We start from the raw sequence: 22,314 nt of genomic DNA, 5'->3' as shown, positions 1-22,314 counted from the left end.
AACAAATTAAAAATTAATTTAAATTTTTCTACCTTTTGAAATTTAATAAATATTAATAGTGATGCAATACTTTTGTTTATACAAAAATGGCCCTCAGTAAAATAGAAAATTCTGTCATTGCCATTGGTATATGGTACTTGTTCATATATGTAAAATAAGAAGTAGAGATCTCTAAGACTGTTCATTAACTTTGAAAAGTGAACAAATCAATGCATGTAAGTCTTACGTGTTTATCTTATTCTCCCCTCCCCAAACTGGGACATTCTTTTCTGGGAGATTCTTCTCTCTGAAATTGAGGTCACTCAGAAACCATCACAACTTGTAACTTCTGCAAATCCACATGTGTCTATAAAACTCTTGAGCTCATTCTAACAGGATTAATGTATCTTGCCTGCACAAATCTCATTTAGGGTGATAATGCCAGGATTATCCTTGGACTAGGTTAAAACTTTTTTTTTTTTTTTTTGTACATTTGGAAATGTACAGTACCTGCTGAAGCACAAGCAAAATTACTAATTGGTCAAAAGAATTGGTATGCCCCCCTCTGAATGATCATCATCTGTTTAATAAAAATTTAGTTGATTTTAATAATAGGAATTATTATGAAAAATAATAGGTTGTAAAGATGTATTCCTGCTAAGATAATGGCATGGAGTTACCAGTCCTAATAAAATTTTGGATCTACTTTATCTATTTTCTTTTCTCATCAGACAGATTTATCTTACTGCAGCCTTTCTAAGCATCACGTCACCATTTTGTAAAATTTGAAAACCTGTCTGGTTTTGCCCATCTCCTCTTTCTGGAGGAGTTTGCACTAGTGTGGATGCTATTTTGGAACCCATGGCTATGTTCCTAATCCAAAGTTACTTAAGAAAATGAAAAGGCTTAATGGTGATTTAAAGTGCTTCATTAATTTGTTTCCATTTCTTGTCCTGAAAATTGGGAACGTGTTTAAACATGTAGAGGTAGAGCTGAAAGTTAGCCTGGATGAAAAATTCATTCAGTAACTATTTAAAACTGTAGTTTCCCCATTTTTTTTACTATGGTTTTATTTTTACATATGTACATATTTTTAAAGGAAAATAAGGATAATTCCATTTTAGTTATTACCTAATTATAGCTTTTCTTATTTAAATAAACCCTGTGGTAAATCTCAGTCCTCAGGCTTACTCAAAGGAAAATAACCTTTCAGTGTAGTGAGTATCCACACTCCCTTATATGTGATATTTAGCGGGAGGAGCAGATAACTTTTGATACCCAACTGGGCTACATGTATGCTCAGCAAAATCTGATTAATGCCCTGAAAGCCGCTGAAGCCCACAGCAGTTGGCATTTGCTAAAGGAGACTTGCTTTTCTTAGAGAAGCAAGCTTTTCTTTAAGAAAAGCAGGTCAAGTCAGTACTTCTGTTGAGTGTTTGCTGAGGATATATGTGCAGTTTCACGTATTTTGCAATTGAACAGTAGTATAGATGTGAGAGGTGTGAAGTAATAGTATCTTCCTTGTAACTGGATGTCTTTCAGTTTGTTTTGCCGGTCTCTAGGTATATTCTCGCCCAGTGACAGCAAACACCGCAACAGGAGTAGTTGTCAGTTATGATGCACCTCTTGCTACGTCTGTTAGCCAAACCTTTAGCTTGCGGCCCTTTCCTGTAAGCAACTATCAAACTGAAATGTCTTTAATAAATACGCACCATGTGCCCGCCCAGCATAGGCCTTTTGTTGCAAACCTTTGTGCAAGGTGCTCATCTTTACTTAGGCAAGCAGTCTGTTGAAATGAGTGGAATAGTTTGCCTGAATAAAATTTAATTTAACGTAATTTAAAATTTAAATGCATGTTTGCAATTTGGATATACACTATAATCAAACATAGAACATGGCGTGTGTTAAATTTGTATGCTGTTGATGTAAACAGAGGACTCCTGCACAAAACTTTGTAAGGAAGCTGATTCTTGAGTTCTTAGTTGAATCTTTTCCTTTTCGGAGAGAGAACAAAATTATACCCGCTATCTCCCGTCTGTTGGTGCTAACGATAGTTCACATTTGTGTGGTTACATTAATTTATGGTAAGTTTTGTGAACTGATGAAATTATACCCTCTGAGTAAGAAAATCTTACACGTTATCTAAAGAGAACTGAATGCATGACTCTGCTTGTATTTGATTCCCTTTGGTATTTAGGAGAGAGTCATTGGTTTCCACGTCCTTGGTCCAAATGCTGGAGAAGTCACCCAAGGGTTTGCAGCTGCTATGAAATGTGGGTTGACAAAAGAACAGCTGGACAGCACCATAGGAATTCATCCTGTCTGTGCAGAGGTTTGTATATGAAGTCACCTCGTATCTCGGCTTTCGTAGTATTCTGGGCTTACGGTGTTGGAAATCTGAATAGCAGAGCTCTATGAAAGAGGTCAGAATTTGGGGGAATGTAGGAGGGAGGGAAGGACAGGAAATTATCTGGTTTTAATATTTAGAAATCTAACATTTAGGTTTAATCTGGGATTTTATTTTTTTTTTAGTGTGTTCATTTGTGAAATGTTTACGGTCTCCGCTAATCCAGTGCTCCCTCTACTGGGAAGTACAGAATTTTCCTCCCACTCAAAGATCCATTTATGAAGGCTTCAAATACTATTTCTGCTAAAGTGGTTGTCAAAGCTAATTTTTTTTGAGATACATGTATTCAAAATAGGCTCATAAACTGGTGCTATGGAAGGGGACCAGCTACATGACAATTATTTCTATTAAATTCTACCCTTTTAAAGATCTCTTCTTTACTCTCCAGGACTTCACTTTTGAAGTGAAGTACACGAGGCCACACAACCATTTTTTTTCTTGTGTTTGTCTTGCTGTTCCTCTTTAACGAAGAACTTAATTTTCTCTAGAGGGCGGGGGACAGCTCCTCCCAGGTATAAATCAGAGCTGCTCCACTGATTTTAATACTATTGGGACGAGTTATATGAGCTGAGGATCCCCGTGAAAGCTGTATATCACCTTTGTAGGGCTTTGTACAGAATCTGTGTTTTTACCCGCATGTGTTAGCTACAGAGTTTAATAGAGAGCACCAGGATGGTGGTCTGCAGAAGCGAAGTCCGCTTCTCTTGTTTTGTGTTTCCAAAGTGATACAGTATAAGCGTCATAATATGAACTCCATTAATGGAATGGACTGCTAGCAAGCTGAATCATCTTCAAATGAGATTCTGGGTTTTTTTCTGTAGTATCACCTAGTGGTGTTCTTGGAAGCCCTTGAAGAGGGGTAGCAGGTCCTTATCTTACCAGGGGCCCTGTGGAGGGGGAACTCTGAGTGAGGCATTCAAACCTGTGAACTCAAGCGGGATATTACCATATGCAGTGTGAAGAGAGGATGATAATCATAATTTATTCTGGACATCTGAGCTGCTAAAATTGAAACTGAATAGAATGATGATTAGACATAATTTAGGGAGGTAATTTCAGATAATCATATTTGTTTGAGTGGGGGAGGAAGAAATTGGCTCAGGAGAAATACACTATTTAAAAGCTCCAGGGAACAGCAATCATTTTTAGTGCCAGTCTTCAAAAGGTTTTTTTATGCCTGTTACTTAATTTAATCTCTTCAGCAGTAAACAAAAATCAAAGTGCAAGATGGTACTCTTTGATTTAAAAAAAACTCTTAAAAATTGTTTGGAATTTGTGAGGACTGCATATATCTGGATGAATAGAATGATGGATAATATCAGCATTATTTTTATCTTACATCCGTGTAAAAACTAAGGCAAATGAAGTCTGATCTGAGCAGGAGGGACAGTGTTGCAGGGTCAAATGCTGACTTCTTCACTGGCATTAGTGCTAATTCATTGCTCAAAGAGTCTCCTGTGAAACATGGTATTACTCAACTTGAAGAAGACTGTAAGACTGAGGGTCCCATTTCTCACTGCTTACAATTTAGAGCCAGATTTCACTTCTCTTATTTGAGCAGCATTTTATTTTGCAGAAAGCCCGAACTCTGAATGGAATTGCTTGCAAGGCAAAGTACAAATAAGTGCGAGCACAGATTGGTAGGACCTCAGCCTTACAGAGAATTTCAGCTTAGACTGTACTGCCCTGCTTGAAATACAGGAGCATATAATTGAGCATCTGTGGTGAAGGGAAGGTGTCTTCTGAAAGCTGGAATGATTCTTCGAGTTAGCTAATGATGGCTTTCCAGTCATTGGATCTAAGGTTTTGTCTTCACTTGAATAACTAACAAGTTCTGTCAAAAAACTCATGTTTCCAATAATTATGAAATGACTCCCAGCTGGCTTACTGGAGTTAGGGAGCTGTGTGGTCCCCGCAGCCGTTGGAGCTGTCTAGCACACCCAGAGCTTGCAGTCGGGCCAAGAAGAAAGCAGATAGATTTTGCGCTTTTTAATCTTTGTCTTTGAAAGTGAAATAATAATAAATGTTGTCAGTCTGTGGATCAGAACCGAAGAGTTAGAAACCCTGTGTCAAACTATGCATGATAGTTTAAATATATTGCTGTTCTTCTGCCATATATATTAGACATGCATCTGTCTTCCTGATTTGTCCATAATGCTTTACATGCTTACAGAAAGTGGGAGAGGCATATCACTTATTGATGTTGCTCTCTGAAGAGCTGCTAGCAGCCTTAATGCAGCAAAGCTGCTACTTAGAGAGCTGTAGGGTTTCAGATCCCCGTTATCTTTAGATACTTCAGTATTACTTGCATAACTGAAACATGTATATACTTTATTCTGTGCTAAGTTTATTCCTCTTGAGAGATGGCTTTGATCGCTAATTATTGCAACTTTGAACCATTTAGATAGAAGTGGTTTTGATTTCCTTTTTTCCTTTCTATATTATATCTATGCAAAACTATGCAATTATTTGCATAGTAAAGTTCTAATATTAAACAAGGTTTTGTCGAATTTTCCTTCTTGAATTTTGATACCTTTTAATTTTACAGTAATTATTCTTGAAAATGTTGTTTTCTTTAATGTGACTTGAAAGCAGTAAAGATTGGACTTTTTCAAACTAGATTTACTAAGTGTTTCTTAGCTACTGTCCAGAGGATACAAATCCCAGACATAATACCTACATCAGCAATCAGTTCCACATTTCTATAATATCTAGAAGGGTACAGAGGCAAAATTTATGTTCTCTCCAAATGCCGTAGCCTTGAGTTAACTTCACTTTCCCAACAAAGAAGTTATCTTTGAGCCATAAAGACACTTATTCATTAGGTGTACAGACCGGAGTTTATTACTGCTGAGCTCGTTCCCACTGTAAAAACGTAGGAGCGTTAAGACGAAAGGTGGTAGAAAGCTGTGTGATTTCCTTAATTCTGTCTTTCCCACTGTAAAAGGAAGACCATAAGGTAAATGAAGAGAACAAAGGGTATTTGTATGCGTGGGTGCTATTTAGTGGCAAGGATTTTAAATGTATGTTTTTCATTATTATTTTATTACTTTACGAAATGGCTGTGGTTTTGAAGCATTATGCCCAAGTTGATCTTCTAGAAGAGAAGATTCATTCTAGCCATACTAAAATTTGTCTTTCTTTCTTTCTCTTAAGATATTCACCACTCTGTCCGTGACTAAGCGTTCCGGTGAAAATACCCTTCAGGCTGGATGCTGAGGTTAAGGACCCCCATTCTTGTTATTGCCAGAGACTGACTTTCATCGCAGTGTCTGACTTGTGCAATTCAGAAGAAAGGTTTGGGGAGAAGTCATCCTCGGTCCTCTGCAGGAATGTGTAGATCTTAACCAGAGCGTTCCCTCAGGCAAAGGGGAAGAGCACTGTGGGAGATGGTCACTTGCGGTGATGGGCTGGCAATTAGCAACGCAATGGGAATATGGACTATCGAGCTGTTGCTTAGCAGGGCATTTAACGAATGCTTTCATGAAATCATAGCCTGAAGCCTGCATTGTCGGGTGGGCAGTGATGGAAGAACTGCTGGCACAGCTGGACAGCAACTGTTTTGGTTTGGTTTTATTCCTCTCTAGTTTCTTACCTGAACAAAGAACTTCCGAACTCAAGAAAATTATGACAAGCTCAGATAGTTGTAGAGTGCCCCTGTGTACTAGGTTGCAACACAGCAACTGCAAGGTCTCCTCATGAGCGTGCATTTTACCAGCTCGCATGCCTATAGAGGGGAAATTGTATCTACGTGTTTGATCGTGAGGAAGAAGATATCCTTGGAAAAAAGTTTAGTACCATCTAGAATAACGTATTTCTTGGCTTCCAAACTGACTCTGTTGTGACTTTTTATTTTAGAGAAACTTATTTGTGAAAACGATCTCCTTGGTGAGAAAGGAAAATACTTTTTATTAAGGCCTTGTGATACAGAAAGGTGGTTTTTTTTTCCCTGACAGTAACAACCGTGCATATAACACAGATGTGGTGATCTTAGCTTTATCTTGCAGCTTACGTGATTATAATTAATCCAGTTTGGAACTGACAGAATTCCAATGTGGAATTAATTATACTTCCAAGAGCTCTGAACTTTATTCAATTTGAATACATTCTTCCTTTCCAGGTGAGCTATCGTACGCTGCACTGTTTCAGGTATGAATTGGCCACTTTGAACCACTTTGACTTTCCTTCAGATTAGTGGGCCTGTAGAATAAAAAGAAACAACCAAAGACACACCCCCCACCCCCCCACCCCCCCAAAACAAACAAGCAAACACCTCCAAAAACCAATGGTGAAAAATCTTCTATGTAGGTACGGCCTAAAAGCTGTATTTAGTTCTATGTATGCTTTGTTTTATACTTAATTAAGAAAACAATACTTTTAAAACAGAGTTTCCATGGAAAATAACAAATGTACTTTCTTGAATGTTCCTCCTCTGCTGGATAAACTGCATACATATTTATCAAGAAATGGTAAAAATGTCTCTTTGTAATGGAAATGAATGTGCTTTTTGATCTGTTTTTTTCATTTCCCTCTTTTTAGCAGAAGGGTTCCGATTACTTTTATTAAATGGTTCTCAGGAGTTTAGTAGCGTGGTGTGAGTAGGGGGTAAATTCTCCAGCCCTCTGGGCAAAATGCCTTATGCCTAAATTTCTACCCAGTAACAAATTCATGTATTTCTACTGAGATTTCTAGAATAGTGTTGTAAGTTATTTTTATGAACTCATATGTAACTGAAGGATTTTTAAGTGTTTTGTATGGTATCAAGAATGGTCTGTGGTGGTATTTTTCTGGCCAGTTAATTAAATAAATGGAACATTTGCACAGATGCTCATTTTGATGCCTCTCCCAAGCAAAGAAACCAGGTGACAGCAAGACAATGGTTTTTTTAAAGGCTGGAAGAGGGCACCTTGATAAACCCAGCTGTGATTTGTTTCCGTCTTTTGAATTTTGAAGGTAGATATTTCCCTGAGGGGGACAGGGTTTGGGGCTATTTTATGTGCATTTTGTTAAACATATGAGAAGGACATACTTAAAAATAAGGAATGGATTAGGAAACCAACCTTCCACCATTTGCTCTAGCTGCCATCTACATTAACTTCTGAAAACCCAGGAGTACAGGTTCCTGAGCTGTTCGGCAGCGTAGCCGTTCATATTTAAGCACGTGCATAGCAGCATTATTTTCAAACAAGTATGTAAGGAAGTCAGATCCTGGAGCGTAGGGAATAAAGACATGTATGAGCTTGGCTTTGCAAGATGGACCCACATGTATCTGTTCCTATGGGTCATGTCATCATTAATAATGTGCATTTTTACCCTGGTGACTTTACAATTCAGTAGTTGTTTTTAATTACTTCTATTTTTACTTTAAATTTAAAACTGGGAGGCTTTTTTTTTTTTTGGTAGGGCTTTTTCTTCTCTTTCTCCAGAAGGAAAACATTTTCTGGTGTGTATTTCTGTGTCATCCGTGCATGATGATAGAGATATATGATAACATCACATAAGGATGTATTAAATGCCAAAGCAAAGTATTTAATGTTTATATCAAACTAAACATACATTTGGTGATGCATGCTTTGGAAGTATATACTAGAAAATGTAGTAAGTTAAATGGTATTTGTATTCAGCTCATATTCATTAGTTATTAACATTTTTTTTTTGGCACTCTTACCAGAGTGTAAGTGAGAATCATCTTAAGGTACTACAGATAAAAATGCAGACAGCAGATTTCACTAACTTCAGCAGGGAATTAGTAGAGTTTCACTGACAGCTCCAAGAATTACTTGTTTCTGGCTTTTTTTTTTAAGCTCCCCCCCCCCGCAGCTGATCATTCCCCTTTTAACCCCTCTCCCCTTGGTGCAAGTTGTTGGCGCAATCCTAACTTTCCTGTAAGTCTTGTGTTCAAACTTGCATCCTGCCTTTCCCTCCTTCAAGAGCTGCTGCCTGCCCGGAGTCCCAGCGCAGGAGGCTCTGTAGCTGTAGAGCCGTACGGAGGGGCAGGAGCAGTTTCGGACAAGGTGGATCTCCTGAAGATGTCGTGGGCGCTGGCGGTTTCACGGCAGGGTAGGTGTCTTGCTGTGCCTTGTGGGAAGACCTTGCACTCGTAGAGCCTGCTGGGTGTGCCACTGCAGCACGTCTCTTGCTCTACGGTGCCACGTGGCAGCTGGTGGATGACTGTAGGAGAAAAGCCACGGCTGCGTGCTGCCGGTGCACGCCGTGCCGATGCAAGAGCGTGAAGAAGAAGGAGCCAGATGGATGAGTCTTTTACATAAGACTTGATAGACTCCTTTCAGGTCAAAATACGGTATAAATCTTTGTGGTAAAATGGCAGCTCTGCCGAGAGTGAAGTTTCAGGAGCCCTTTCTCTTTGAAAACTGGCTTTTCTGATTGCTCGGTTGTCCTGTGTGTGGGATGGTGTGAGACTGCTTTCTTGCCAAGGCCTATTTGGCCTCCAAAGATAAATTAAACCTATAAAAAACAGAAAAGAAGGCACCAAGGGATCAGCCACACCACTAAGCCTCCCTTCTGCATGTGCAAAAGGGTCCCGAAAGATTTCCATTTTGGTTTGGGGGCGGTGGGGAGGTGGGAGTGGAGCAGGGGCTTGGGCATTTATCAGGCAGGGTGGGAAGGCATGTGTGGGGCCGTGGTGTGAGGTGGGAAGGGTCATACGTGGGGAAAGGAGAAGGCACAGTGCAGAGCAGCAGCTGTGATTGTTGTCTGTGAGGGGAGTAACAGAGGGCTTGGGGGGGTGGGGGTGCATGGCTGAGAGCCCTCCCCAGAGGCCACCGAGCTTGGGAAATGCGGAGGGTCTCTGCAGTGACGGGCTGCCTTTCGGCTGAGCCCATCCTGCGGGGCGTGTGGGAGCCTGTGGATCTGAGCCACGCGTTTTGCAAGGCTGGGGTGTTGGGGACCGATCCCAAAGGTGGCTCCAGGAAGTGCTTGTTGCTGAAGGGTCAGGGGACGCTGCTGGCTGCGCTCACCGGGACACTCCTTTTCCTCCCCATGCCGGGTGAAAGCTGCTCTTTCAGGGGCAAGGGGGTGGCTTTATTCTGAGGGACTGCAAGGCCTCGGGGCCAGGCGTCTCGGAGGTGGCATGGGCAGATGGCTGATCCCAAGGACTTGCCGCCAGTGCCCAGAGGAAGGGCCGCGTCCGTTGAGGCAAGATGTCCGTGACCTGCTGATCCACCATCTCATCCCAGTGAAAGGCATGGCCCGTGGGCTCCCAGGCCTCGCTCAGCCCCACATGGCGAGGGCCCGGCTTGCCCATAAGGGTCACCCCACCACAGAAACCGTGTGCTGGGGGCTGCAGGACACTGCTGATGGGTGAGTCGCACCTCAGTGGGGGAGCAGCTGCACCTCCTTGCAGGGACCTGGGGAGTCACCGGGTTTCAGGGACTCACTTACCCCTGCATGGTCCCTGTTTCCATCCCTCTTGCTCTGCTCCCACACTCCAGCCAGAGCTCTGCTGAGCTGTTGGGTTTTTTTTTTTCTTTTTATGTTAGGGAAAAATTACATGCTTGTTTTCCTTATATTTGCTAAATGCTCCTGACCTGTGTTCTGTTGGGCGGAATTTGACTTTATGCATACAATTTCTTTTTCATTCAATCGCCCTTTTTATATCTCTCTTCCCATGAAACTTTCCTCGTTACAGACTTGTCTGAGGGAGTTCTCCCACAGCGTTTTTACCTCTTAAAATTACAAACTAAGCTGACACACAGGGGGACATATATCAGGACAGAGAGGGAAGGCTTTCCTTCCTCTAGCAAAGCTGTGTGACTGGCCTTGCTCAGGACCACCAGTGACTCCTGACCTGCCCCACCGCATTGGCTGACCGTCAGGTTGCCTGCAAGCGATTGCCTTCTGCCAGGGAGGCCGTGCTGTGGCCAGACCGCTCCACGGAGCATCCTCTGCTGCTGAGCCCATCCTCTGCCGCAGCCGGCCACTGCAGGCCCGGACAAGTGTCCATCCCCATCTTTAGACTTTAATGGGACCTGACCTGGGCACACAGTGGCGAATCTGCCGCTTAAAACCAGTTTCTTCTTTCTTTTGTATATACTTGTCTCAGCAAGCACTTCTTTTCTCGAAAATAGGTTTCATTCTAGGTTAGGCACAGAGTAAATTGAGCTCTGCCTATTGCTTGCTTTCAAAAACAAACGGTAACACCTTTAGCCTAAAGATCTGATCTCCCTTTTAATGTAAATTGGCAGGCAATGCCACCCACGATGAGAAGCGCACGTGTGCCATGCGGTGTGACATGAGGCAAACAAAAGCAGTGACTTGCATTTGGTTTTGACTAAGTTGATCTTCCTGCTCTGGGGCTTCTGCTCCATTACATGCCCATGGTTGTGGACTGTGGGATGGGGCAACTCAAGGTCTCTCCAGGTAAATTTTCCCTTGGGTGGCACTTCGGGGTCGCTACATCACGGAAGGAGGGAAGATCCCGGAGAAAGGAACTGCATGATGTAGGTGAATGCTGTTTAGTGTTGTAGTGTAATCGCCTCTTGCGAGGAGGCTGGTTATCCCAACACCACCAGCATAGTTGAAAATCAAAGCGCGTGACTTTTAGTAACTTCCCCTGCAGCGCAGGGGGGCCGTGATGGAGCCGTGTGTGGCAGAGGGCACGGCAGGTCAGCGCTGCGGTGGCAGCGGCAGGAGGGATGCAGAGAGACTCGCACTGTCCTTGTTTTTGTTTTTCTTGGCTCTGCCAGCACTGTTTCTCCCTTAGCTCTACAGCTGCTAAAAATAACCACCTTAGATTGATGGCTTATGTTTGCATTAAACTGTTAAACTTGCATTGGTCACTCCAACACCACACAACAAAACTGCTGCTCATTGCGCATTTATAGCCTAAATGAGATTTCTCGAGGTTTCTTTTCAGTAGCTGAAGTCAGACAGGTAATACCGATTGCACAAGTGTTTGCTTTTTTGTAGGGCAGCGTTTTCTCTAATTAAAAAGAACCTCAACTTAGCTGAGCTGGATTTCACAGCTTGCGAATCCCAAGCCTTGTGTGTCTCCCAGAGCTCTGGCAGGAGTCACGGATCTGGATGTCCTGAAGTCAGGCTGGCACCTGCCCCTCGGGGGCTTGATCCGCTCCTGGCCCGGCCCCCCAGGGCTGCCGGGGGCACGGGGGGCTCAGTGCTTTGCAAGGGGCAAGAGATGGTTCTTGATCACGTGGGCTGAAAGTCCCTATTTCTACACCTTGTTTCTGTGCTCCTGAGTGGTGCGTGTCAAACTGAGGCGGGAAATGCGAGGTTTGGTTCCAAATGTTTGCTTCCAGCAGCAGGCTTTAATTCCCTCCTGCCGCGGAGCTGTCATTCCCCCCGCTTCATCATTAGCTTGTCATTTAGACAGGTTGAGTAACGGCCATCATAGTTGTATCCCAAGTACATGCCGTGTCCTGTCTGCTTGACCCAACACGGTGGAGCATTTGTGGAGGCTGGGCCAGGAACCTGTGGTGCCCTTGGCCAACGTGCTGGTCTCACTTGGCTCCATCTCTCCATCCCCACATCTGCAGGCTGCGTCACGTCTCCTGTGTGTGGCAGGAAGCTCCCCTTGAAGGGATGTGTTGGAGCAGGGTCAGCTCAGGAAGGGTAGAAAGGTGCCCACGTCTGAGATGAGAGGTGCTCCCTGAGGGCTTCAGTGCCAGACTTGTGGGTTACTTCTGGAGGATGTTTGGTGGGCAGAACCTGTCCTGAGGCTGGCATGGGTGAAGGCAGCTTCTCAGGGCTATCGCTGCAGATAACCTCACCTCAGGATCACTCTGAGCAGCTCTCACTGCAGAGCCAGAGGAGGAAACGAAGCAGAGATGCTGCTAACCCCATTAAATGTGTTATTTTAATCGGTCTGAGAGATGGGTATCAGCCTATGTTTATTTCTCCACTATCTGAGGTACAATGTTAGAAGAAAACAATGGAAAATGTATGTGAGCTGCGGCTCTGTGCTCAGACAGACAGCTGTTGGGCTCAGTTTAACGCCAATTAGAGCACAGTCATTAGGCTGGGACACTAGATGGGAAATACATCAGGGTGTGTGCATGCGTGCCTTTCAGTTTAGGAAGATAAAAATGAAATATGCGTGTCAAAGCAAGAGCTAGACTCTTGACTAGGCTGGGGACGTGTACACGAACCATCAGCTGGGTATGCTCTGAAGTACCTTTGAAGGTAAAGTCATGGTGGAAATCAAAGCAACCTGAAAAGAAAACTGGTGGGGAAGTTGCCATAAAGCACCTTAAAGTGATGTCTCTGTTTTAGACATGCTGCCTCTTACAAATTAGAAGAAAAGAGATGCACTCAGGAAATGTGAGATGCTACTGATTTTCTTAGAACAAGAGGAATGGTACCGACTCCTATTTAAATCTTGCAGAGCTTTAAAACTCTGTGTTGATACGTATTTACTTTTGCTTTAATCTGCTTCTCGCTTTTCTCCCTTTGTTTCTTTACCAGACTTGTCTTGGGGAGTTCTCCTAGCACATGCTTTTGGAAGTCCTAAAATCATAAAACGTGTGGGAAAGGCAAACAAGGAGCAATGAGTCACCGTTTCTCGCCATATGAGAGCTATGGCTAAAGCAGTTAAGGAAGGCTGGGGGTTTTTCTGCATTACACGTAACTAAATGGAAGTCACTGCCACAGGATGCTACAGTCTAAAAATACACCTATGTTGAAAAAGAGATTAAATGTATGCACGCAGGGTGGGAGGTTAGTAAAATAATGATCTGGCTGTAGCTTACGGTGCAGGATGCCCTTAAACCACTGAGGGCTGGAAGCTTGAGTGGGAGGAGAACCTACAGGAAGCATCACTCTGTATATTCAATGTGGGTTTTTTATATAACCTTTAATTAATCATCTTGTCCTGGGAAACAGGATATCACGTTAAAGGGACCTATGGCATAGGCTCTTCACGCTTAGTATTCCCCTCCTTGGGGTCTGGTTTACTCAAGCCTTCCAAAATGGATTTATAATTCCTTGGTCTTTTTGAGGCTCAAACTTTTCATGCCTCAGAGCTTTCCCCCACAAGTTCTGCCATGCTCTCTGCCCTGGGGGTGAGTTGGAGGGAAGGCGATGTGACGGCTGAACCACAAAGGTTTCTGCTTGGGCCTGTTCCCCAGAGACACCTGCAGTCCGCTCAGACCATGCTGTCCCTCAGACGGCATCTTCACTTTCCACTTCCTAGGGTCAGCATTGAACTTCCCGAGTTGGGGCATTGCCATGGGAGAGCCCACCTTTCAGCCTCTCAACCGAGCCAAGAGCATGTCTTTTAGATTCTCAACGAGCAGCCCGAAGTAATAAGGGATGAACTTAAACTAAACCTCTGCAAATCATATTGAAATTTAATTAAAAAGCCTCCCAGGATATTTTTAATAGTTGAACTAAATTGGATTGAATGGCATCTTTCATTCAATCTCTGCAATGCGCAATACTGACAAGGTGTCTCTTGCTTTTTCTTTTAAGTATAAAAAGAAGCATTTTTGAGTGAAGTGTTCGAGTTTACAAAAGATTTGCTTCCTACGAGAGTTATTGTCAGCCCTGCAGTTTATGCGCAAGGTGTTTTGTTTCCATTTTGGAGTCGTTCTGGTACGGCGCAGATGTTGCAAGGTGTGTTTGTACTGTTGCTAAAGAGTATTCAGTTCTCCTCCAGCGGCGCCATGAGCTGAATCGATGGTTCTGGCATGCAAAAATGGCATTATCCAGCCTAAGATGTTTCAGCCAAGAAAGTTGTAACACTTCCTCTACATGTGGATGCTCTTGTACGTGGCTGCCAGGGAGTCCCCCGTGTGTCTGCCCTGGTTGTCGACATCAACCACGGTGGACCCAGAAGGATTGTAATTGTCTCTGGAGCGTAATTTGTACTGGAAACCACAAGCTCAGTTACCTACGGAGCTCACTGCCAACACACTTTTGTGGAGAAAGGGGTTGTCCCCAGCTGGCCCTGCGTTCACCTGTTATTCAGTCTGGTGGGTTTTCTTTTCAGTCCTTCTCCCCTTCTTTCTGAAGATTATTCCTGAAAGGGGAAAAAAACCCACCAAAAAAAAAAAGATAAATAGGTTAAGAGTCAAAACTAGGAAAAATACAAATTGTTAACAGAGCTGTGTTCTGCGCTTCTTTTCCCTCCCCCAGGTTAACTGAGGACTGAAATGGCTCATCAAGCAGCCACACGAGCAGTAGAGGGAGTGATGGGGTGGGAGGAGAGGAGAGTAGGGTCAACCCTTTTGGTGGCAGAACTAATCTAACAGATCAGCTCAGCCTGCTTCACCTCCAGAGAGGACAAAATTCAATGCCTAATACCTGGTGGAGTGGGAACTTTCTTCTTGAATTCCCCTTGTGCGTCCCCTTGTAATTTTAGTTTTAAGGGAGATTTACTCTGTCTTCCAGTTCATAGTGGTTTGGAAGCAAACTATTTAACCTGAACACTATTAACAAGCTCTTTGTAGCTCCAGGATAGCGTAGGTGGGCTAGACACAGAATGACTGTCTCTCCACGGCCTGATAGCTCAGTAGCTGGTTTGTTTGAAAGCTTTTCCACGCAAGGTTCTTGACTCCATAAGGTGTGAGTCTCTAAATCTGCACTGCTCTAAAATAAAAAACAAATAGGAAATCTCTACTGCTTGCGATTAAGGCCCCATCTGTAATCAGCACATCTACTGTAGAGCAGAGGCCCTCATTCTTGAGTGTTGGTTTCCTACCACTCAACCAAGGGACAGGTAGTAGTTTTCTTGCTGACTTGGAGTTAAGGAGACGGTGGCCCTGTCCCACAGCTTCAAAGAGATGGTGGTGGTGTTCACAGGTGGGGCTGGCCATCTCTGTTCTGGGCCACCAGGCTGCAGGGCAGGCAACCACAACAGCAACTCAGTCACTGCAGAAATTCTGTGGACGTTGCACATTTGTGGAGAGTTGTCAGAAATTTCAGCAGCTTGTTTCCTCATGATTTCTTCTCACACTCACGGTTGAGCCTAAAATCCCACAGATACAGTCTTTTGGTAGCATTTGACCCTTTCTTTGTGGTGGGTGGAAGTGTAGAGATTTGTGGATTAGTGAACAACGGGATAGAGACAGACATATCTTGCCCTTGAAGATCTTTGTTGTTACTTCTTAAATAAAATTTTATCTGAATTTTACATGGCGTAGGAGTTTAGCACAGAGAACCAGCTTTATCCACCTGATTCACAGCCATTCCTAATCACCAGACTTGACAGCAAATACTCAGAGGACAATGTCATTTAGTAGAACGTCGTACTGAGACTCTCACATTTTCTACTGCAAAACTGCTTTTTCTTTCAATGAATGGCACCAGTGGTATAAAACTTACACAGCTGGGAGAGGGCTTCTCTCCCACTGAGGTGAGTCAGAAGTGGAAGCCATTTAAACACAATGCAGATTTTTGTATTATTTTTGTTGCGAGTCCAGTGTCAGCCAAGACCCAAGTTGGCTTGGCATACGGCAGTACCAGTAGCAGTCCAAATTTCTAGGTCATCCTGTGCTCTCTGCACCATTTGGAAACTGCAGATGCAAGTGTCTAAGGCAGGTGAGACGTCTTGCTGTCTGGAGATACTGGTATCTTTCACGGGTTATAGCAGAAGCCACCACTACCACTTAAGATAAACACCTACCTTTTAAATGGCTAAAGACAAGACAATTCCCACCCCAGGGGATGTGAAGCCTTGGCAGAACTGACTGCTCTGGACTGTGGTATAATGATACATATTTCAGTGGAGGCGGTTTTCTGTGCTCTGAGTGGAGATGAGCCGTCTCCACGGATCAGTTACTTAATCCTGTTAATATAAATAGAGAATTTTTGTTGCGATGGCAGCAACCTCATTCCAGCTGGCATTAAAAGCTGTCACTCTGGTAAGCAGACAAGCCAAGTTAGGAACAGCTACAGGAATTGATTTACCTCTCATGTGAGGCAAAACTATATGTCACAACAGAGCATCATGCAGAAATACCCAGCTCCCTCTAAACTACACCTGCTTCTCAGCCTGGGCAGCGTGTTCAGCCAGCGCGGCTACACCACTGCTACCACCCAAGTCTGAGGCTCTCAAGGCTAACTTCAGCATCTCCGCTTGGTGCTTCACTGTGCTGTGTTGTTTCAGAGCACAGGCGGAGCGGGAAGAGAGGAAGGCTGCGGTGTGCTGCAAATAGGACAACCACATCCTCCATCAGGCAAATCAACGTATTGATTTTGCTCTCAGCTACATCAGATAGGGGATCTGACTCTCGCTCAGTCCTGCCCTATGGTCAGTACCCAAGGCTGACCCTACATTGATTTCTTCCAGCCTTTCTTTCAAAGCTTGTCTTTGTAGGAACGTTAGTTTGGTGTTGCTAGTAAGAGACAATCTTTTCTTTTAATGGACTTTGAAGACCAAACGGTCTAAGCTCGTATGACTTGTTAATTAAAATCATAGTCAACAAGCATAAAATTGTACACAGCCACCCAAAAAGGGTGAGACTGTACTTGCCAGTCTGTGTGATTCAACACGCATTTTAATTCACATCTATTAATAACCAACTTGTTTACAGAAAACAGACCAGTAGAGCAGTTTATAACTTTAATAAAACTTTACAGAAACTTTTTCTGGCTTTTTCTTACCTTTCTCTTAACAAGCTACTCTAGGAGCACAGCAGAGCTGTCATTATTAACTTGCCTGAAAATTGCTGAAAATCACCCGTGGTACCCGACTCTCTGGTATATTTTTTTGGTGTGTTTCCTACAAGAAATTCCCAGTTTAGTACAAGTCCAGAGTGTTCCTGGTTATGCAGCTTGGCATACAGACAAAGCGTTCTGGGAGTACATAGACATTGGCTACCAAAGGCAGCGTCCCACAGGCAGCGTCCTCCTCTCCCTCCAGGAGCTACGTGGAATTAGAGCTTCATTTGCTTTTGCATGTGGAATCGGAGCTTTGGTTACAAAATCTACAAAATAATTTTGTTTGAGTATTAACTTAGCAGAATGGAATCTTGTTTTACGGAGGATATATTTGTACGCTTTAAACAATGCTGCTTTTTCAAAAGACAAAAAAAAAATAGCGTTACTATTCAAACGTGGAAAATGACATTACTTGCAGTGGAAAATGTCATTGCTGTGCTGATAGCTGTTGACAGATACTTGTCGTGGTTGCATGCTGTGATGTGCTAATTATTCTGAAGTTCAATCAGATGGCATTTTGTGTTTTCATTTCAACTGTAAAAACACAGTGTTTGTGACATGTTGACAAGCACGTGTTTAATTGCTCCATGGATATCTTCCAAGCTCCTGTGTTTTCCACTTACTTTGTGAAGAAAGATGCGTAATTAGCTCCAAGGCTACAGAGTATGTTGCTTATTATTGTATTTTCATTTCCTCTGCACTGGTAAATACAGAATGGTGACAAATATGAAAGCCCATCTTTGATGGTGAACGCTACCTCAACCGGATTGCAAAGGTGGAGAGTTCTGGCTGATTTTGCAAACCAAGGTCATGAACCACCCATGGTGAGACCCTGTCCTCCTCAACTTCTCTCTGCCTCACTTCCCATTACAGGTCTAGAGTCAAAAGAAAAGGATCCAAATTAATTAGACATTGAAAAGGTCACCTGATGTGTCTGTGGGGACAGACTTTATCATTTGTACTGCTCCGGATTATATCTGTTGTCTTCCTTGCTTATTTCTTTGTGACTGTGTTTGTTCATCTCATCAGTGTCAGGGTTATGGTGTTCAGTGATGAAACAAGCCAAATGTTACAATTGCTCCAGTCCAGCTGAAAGCACATGAATTGGGCAGGTGTAACTAGAAATAGAGTTAGGCCATCTCTAAGTCGAATGTGGCATTTCCCCGAGCTCAGTGGAGCCTGGATCTAAATACCACAGCTATTGACTCTTGCAGGTACAAAATGCACATCCATGTTTAGATACTGAATCTTGACCCTAGAAGGAGATCAGGATAGATGTTTTCTCGATGATATATGAGCTGCAGCTGTACAGGCCTGGACTCGGTGACCGAGGAACTGCCTTCTGGTCCTGCCTCTTAGGGACCTGCCCAGTATTGTAAAGCATGGTAACAAGGCAATTAACAGAAGACTGAACTCAATGTGAAAGTTATTTATGGTAATTCCAGTTTTCACTGGTGCTGAAAGCTGCCATGTTGAATCCTAGCAAGGAGAGCTTTGAATAAATCTGGTAACCAGAGAGAGATTCAGGAAGAAAAAAAAAATCAAGATTACTTACTCTTCTTCCCTTACAAGGATATTCTTCCATTGCTCCTACAAATCAGGCAGAAGAAAAGGGCCTTTGGGTGCACATTTGCATTAGGTTGGCATCAGTCAGGACTCATTATATGCAATTGTACAGAAATGATAATTGTGACCCTTGGTTGTTTTTTTTCCCAAATGCTTTATATAGATTGTTTTAAAGACAGACACATAAATCTCTTTCCTCAGTTAGAAAGTAGTCTAAGTGCAAATTAGGTTAAGTTTTTGTTTGCTGCTTGGTTAGCAGAGCCCCTAAGCCAGCCCTCCAGACCCAGGAGTATTCAGACTCATAGGCACATGAGACCAGCCCCAAAGCTACTGCTCTGCAGCCTGTCTTGGTTTTGTCCTTTCAGAAACTGTCTAGATTGGAAGCGTCCATGTCCCTCACGAAGTGGTTCACACTTGTTGAAAACCTATGTATGTGACAAGGAGAAATGATGAGCTGGTGGTAAAAGTCATTGTTGTGGTCTTTCCTGGAAGAACCAGGTACGTGGTTATGACTCAAAAAACTTCCTTCTGCTCTCCTTCCCGGTGCTGTCATCCCCTGTTGGCTTGGTTAGCTGCTCTCTGGGTTCAACCTGCCTGTTCCTTGCGACGGTACATCAACATGCTCCATCACAAGTAAGTTTAAACATACCTGTTTGAAAGGGAGACTGGTTAGGTATGGCTATGTGAAGGTGGGTGCAGGAGCTTGCCTTGTGTTTCTTCTGTGGTGTTCAGTGACAGAGCATTAACAATTCTAGGGCAATTTTAACGTTGAAGGACAGTTCTGCCTCATTAATTCTCGCTATATTTAGAATTCAGAACAGCCAAAGTGTCTGAAGGACCAGTCAATCAAGCTGTTCTCTTCTCCTTCTTCCCCTTTAACCTTATAGGTCCCTGCCTTTCCTTGGCTAAAACTCTTACGCTCCAGGCAAGCTGGGAGCAAAGCAGGGGCTCATCTTAAAGGGACAAACTTTGGGCCTAAATTTCAGTATGCCTTCCCTGAAACTTGAGCTGGGGGAGGAAAGAATCTGCCACTCGGAGGGGAGGAAAGAATCTGCCATTTGAGTTACAAGCTTATGCAACATCACAATGAGCTTGCCAGGATCCTCCAGCGAAGAGTATGCAGCCAAGGTTTAATATTTATAGCCTACATAAAAGTACAGGGGAAATAATTTAATTAAAAACACAACAAAGAAGAAATCGGACATATTTCTCCTGTTTCTTTCTTTGCTGGTGCAAGGACCAGCCACTGTGGTATGAGAGTTATTCTCATCTGAGCCTTCAGCTCTTCTTTTGAAATGACTATAAAGTTATTCTGTTCTGCTTTTCTGCCTCCTAATGCTATTTCTTTAAAAATAGCTTTTCTTCTCATAAGACTAAGTCAAATGGTTTTGATATGTAGGCTCTTACTCTGATACTTGAGGGAAAATGCATTCATTTGTTTTCATACACTGATATATTGGCAGTGATCACATTAAGGATATACAATCTATTCCCTGCTTCCCCCTGTACTGTGACAATTTTTCAGTATAATAGCTAGTGAAATGAGTATCTTGTGGTAGAATTAGGAAACATGAAAATAATTAGCAGTGCCATTGCCATGTCTCTCATGTGGCACGTGCAGTTTAATGCCTTTAGCTTGTTCAAAACTGTAATATAGTCTTAGTTCCCTGTATTGTGCATTTGCCTGTATTTATTAGACAAACAAGAGAGTAACTCTTGTCATCTGTACACAAGAATGGCGTTTTCCCTTCCCTCCAGGCTGATGGAAGCGAGCCAGGTCAGGAGTTGTGGACTTTTGTGTATCTCTGTTTTGCATTAGGTTTGTTTATTCCTATAAGCTTGTGGATGTCTTGTGTCCTTCTGAGCAGCACTATGCACAAAAACAGACAGGCAAAGGTGCTGAAGTTTCTACACCACCACCACCACCACCCCCCGCCAGAGCCAGAGCAGGCAAACAAGCTGGAAATTAATCAAATTTTATCTCCAATGTGCTGCAAGGGAAGAAAATGTTACCACTGCTTCAGAGCACCTGGGGGGACCTGCCATACTCTAGAGATGGCGGGACCACAGATATAGATAAATTGAAGTTTGTGTTGCTACAGCTTGTACTATACCTGTTCTGCATATGAATGGAAAGCTTGAGTCCCTGCACTTATCATTTTGGCACCCTTCCTGCATTTAAATACTACTGTGTCAAGCCTTTCAGCTTTTTAAAATACAGTGATTGCTGTTCTCCAAATGGCTAAGGAATACGGGGGAGAGATGCCTCTTTCAACCAGTTCTTGTGTCAGTGTTTTGAGGCTGTACTGGCATAGGCACTGATAAATATTTGCTCTTTTGAAAGTGGTCTGGCTGGTTATGGACTTGCCCTCCTCCTTGCTGGGGTGTTTAAGGAGTCAGTGAATCGCCCTGCTCCTCCATGGTGGTCTCTGGTCTTTGTGGTTACGACCTGGCCTGGCTGCCTTCGTGTTATGAGGATTCAGCAGTCCAGTGATGCGGTGGATGCTCGCCAGCCCTGAAAACCATCACGTCTCCTATGAATGACTCATACCAACCATCCAATGTGCAAGCTGGCTCTTTCGAAAAACTGAAGGTACAGGCATTACCAATATTGTTACCCACAGTAAATCAGTATTATTTGGTCTGTGGGTTTTACTGAAAGGGAAATAACCTATACAGTTGGTCCTTGGCCTATATACAGGTCACTGGAAGTACTTCTGATGTGCCAAATCTGGCATATTTGAGTGATATTCTGCCCCATAAATAATTGTTCTGTAGTAACTCAGGGTAGTTACCTATGTATGCTCATAAGATTTACAGTATTTCCCTACGGAAGGTTAGGAGACCTAGCATATTTGTAGTAAAGGCTGGAATATTTTTCTTCCTCATAAATATTTAGATTGTTTGCTTAATGGATGCAGCACTAGTAGATGCATCAGCTTACTTTTATCTATATTCTGTTAACTCAGGCTTAACGGAAAAGGTCCTCATTGACTTTGGTCTGGAAAACAACGTTTTCTATGCAAAGTAATTTCAGTTCCATCCTCGTTTTATCAAGAAACACGTTCAAATTGCTTTGGGGGACTGGAAGATAATCCAGCTGTATCTCACCATGGAGATATTGAAACAGAAAGGTAAACTCAATAGTGATTGTTGTGGTTTGTAGCAAAAGGCAGCTATACGTTTAAGGGTTCACATCTGGACTCTCCCATCCTACATCCTTGCAGTAGAGCAACTCCAGAAATGCTTTCTTCAAGAGAGCTGCAAATGGCAAAACCCAACCTTAGCTGCGGTTGTGACTCTGGAATAATGGGAGATGCCTAGAAAATGTTAATGTTGATGTGGCCCAGAGTTTTAGCTGTGAACTCCAAGCACGGGTAGGAGTTGGGTGAAAGAAATGCAGTTAAGCATGAACCTAAGCATGGGCTTTCTCAGAGGATCATTCAGCTGTTGTCAGTGAACCAACACCAGAACAGTCTTTAAAGTAGCTGGATTGCATTTAACTAGGAGCCTATTTAGTGTTGCAATGTTCACAATTAACTTTTTCCAGTCCTATTTTTTAATAAAGATCTCAGCTGCACTTATGGTAATGGCAATATAACATGTTGTTGGTTAGTGATATGAGGCCTGATTTTTATTTCTTTTTCTCAACTTGCTTCATTTCATTAGTCAAAAACAAAACAAAGATGTGCTTATTAGGATACGAGGTTCTTTGCATAGATGTA

At 43.0% G+C, this 22,314-nt stretch overlaps 1 protein-coding gene across 2 annotated transcripts in view; it reads left to right on the top strand.

Moving 5' to 3' along the window:
* Positions 1 to 6,607, top strand: part of TXNRD1 (thioredoxin reductase 1) — a 41,241-nt gene extending 34,634 nt beyond the window's left edge. For both annotated transcript variants that reach the window (XM_076339409.1, XM_076339417.1), the window contains 2 exons: positions 2,177 to 2,311; positions 5,543 to 6,607. In XM_076339409.1, coding sequence (XP_076195524.1) covers positions 2,177 to 2,311; positions 5,543 to 5,605 — 198 coding nt within the window. In that variant the 3' untranslated portion in view covers positions 5,606 to 6,607. The remainder of the gene's footprint in view (positions 1 to 2,176; positions 2,312 to 5,542) is intronic.
* Positions 6,608 to 22,314: the final 15,707 nt, after the last annotated feature.

Source organism: Aptenodytes patagonicus, chromosome 1 (genome assembly GCF_965638725.1).
Source record: "Aptenodytes patagonicus chromosome 1, bAptPat1.pri.cur, whole genome shotgun sequence".
NCBI classification, from domain to species: Eukaryota; Metazoa; Chordata; class Aves; order Sphenisciformes; family Spheniscidae; genus Aptenodytes; species Aptenodytes patagonicus.
The sequence above is the reverse complement of the archived record's forward strand: the minus strand, read 5'-3'. Positions and strand labels throughout refer to the sequence as shown.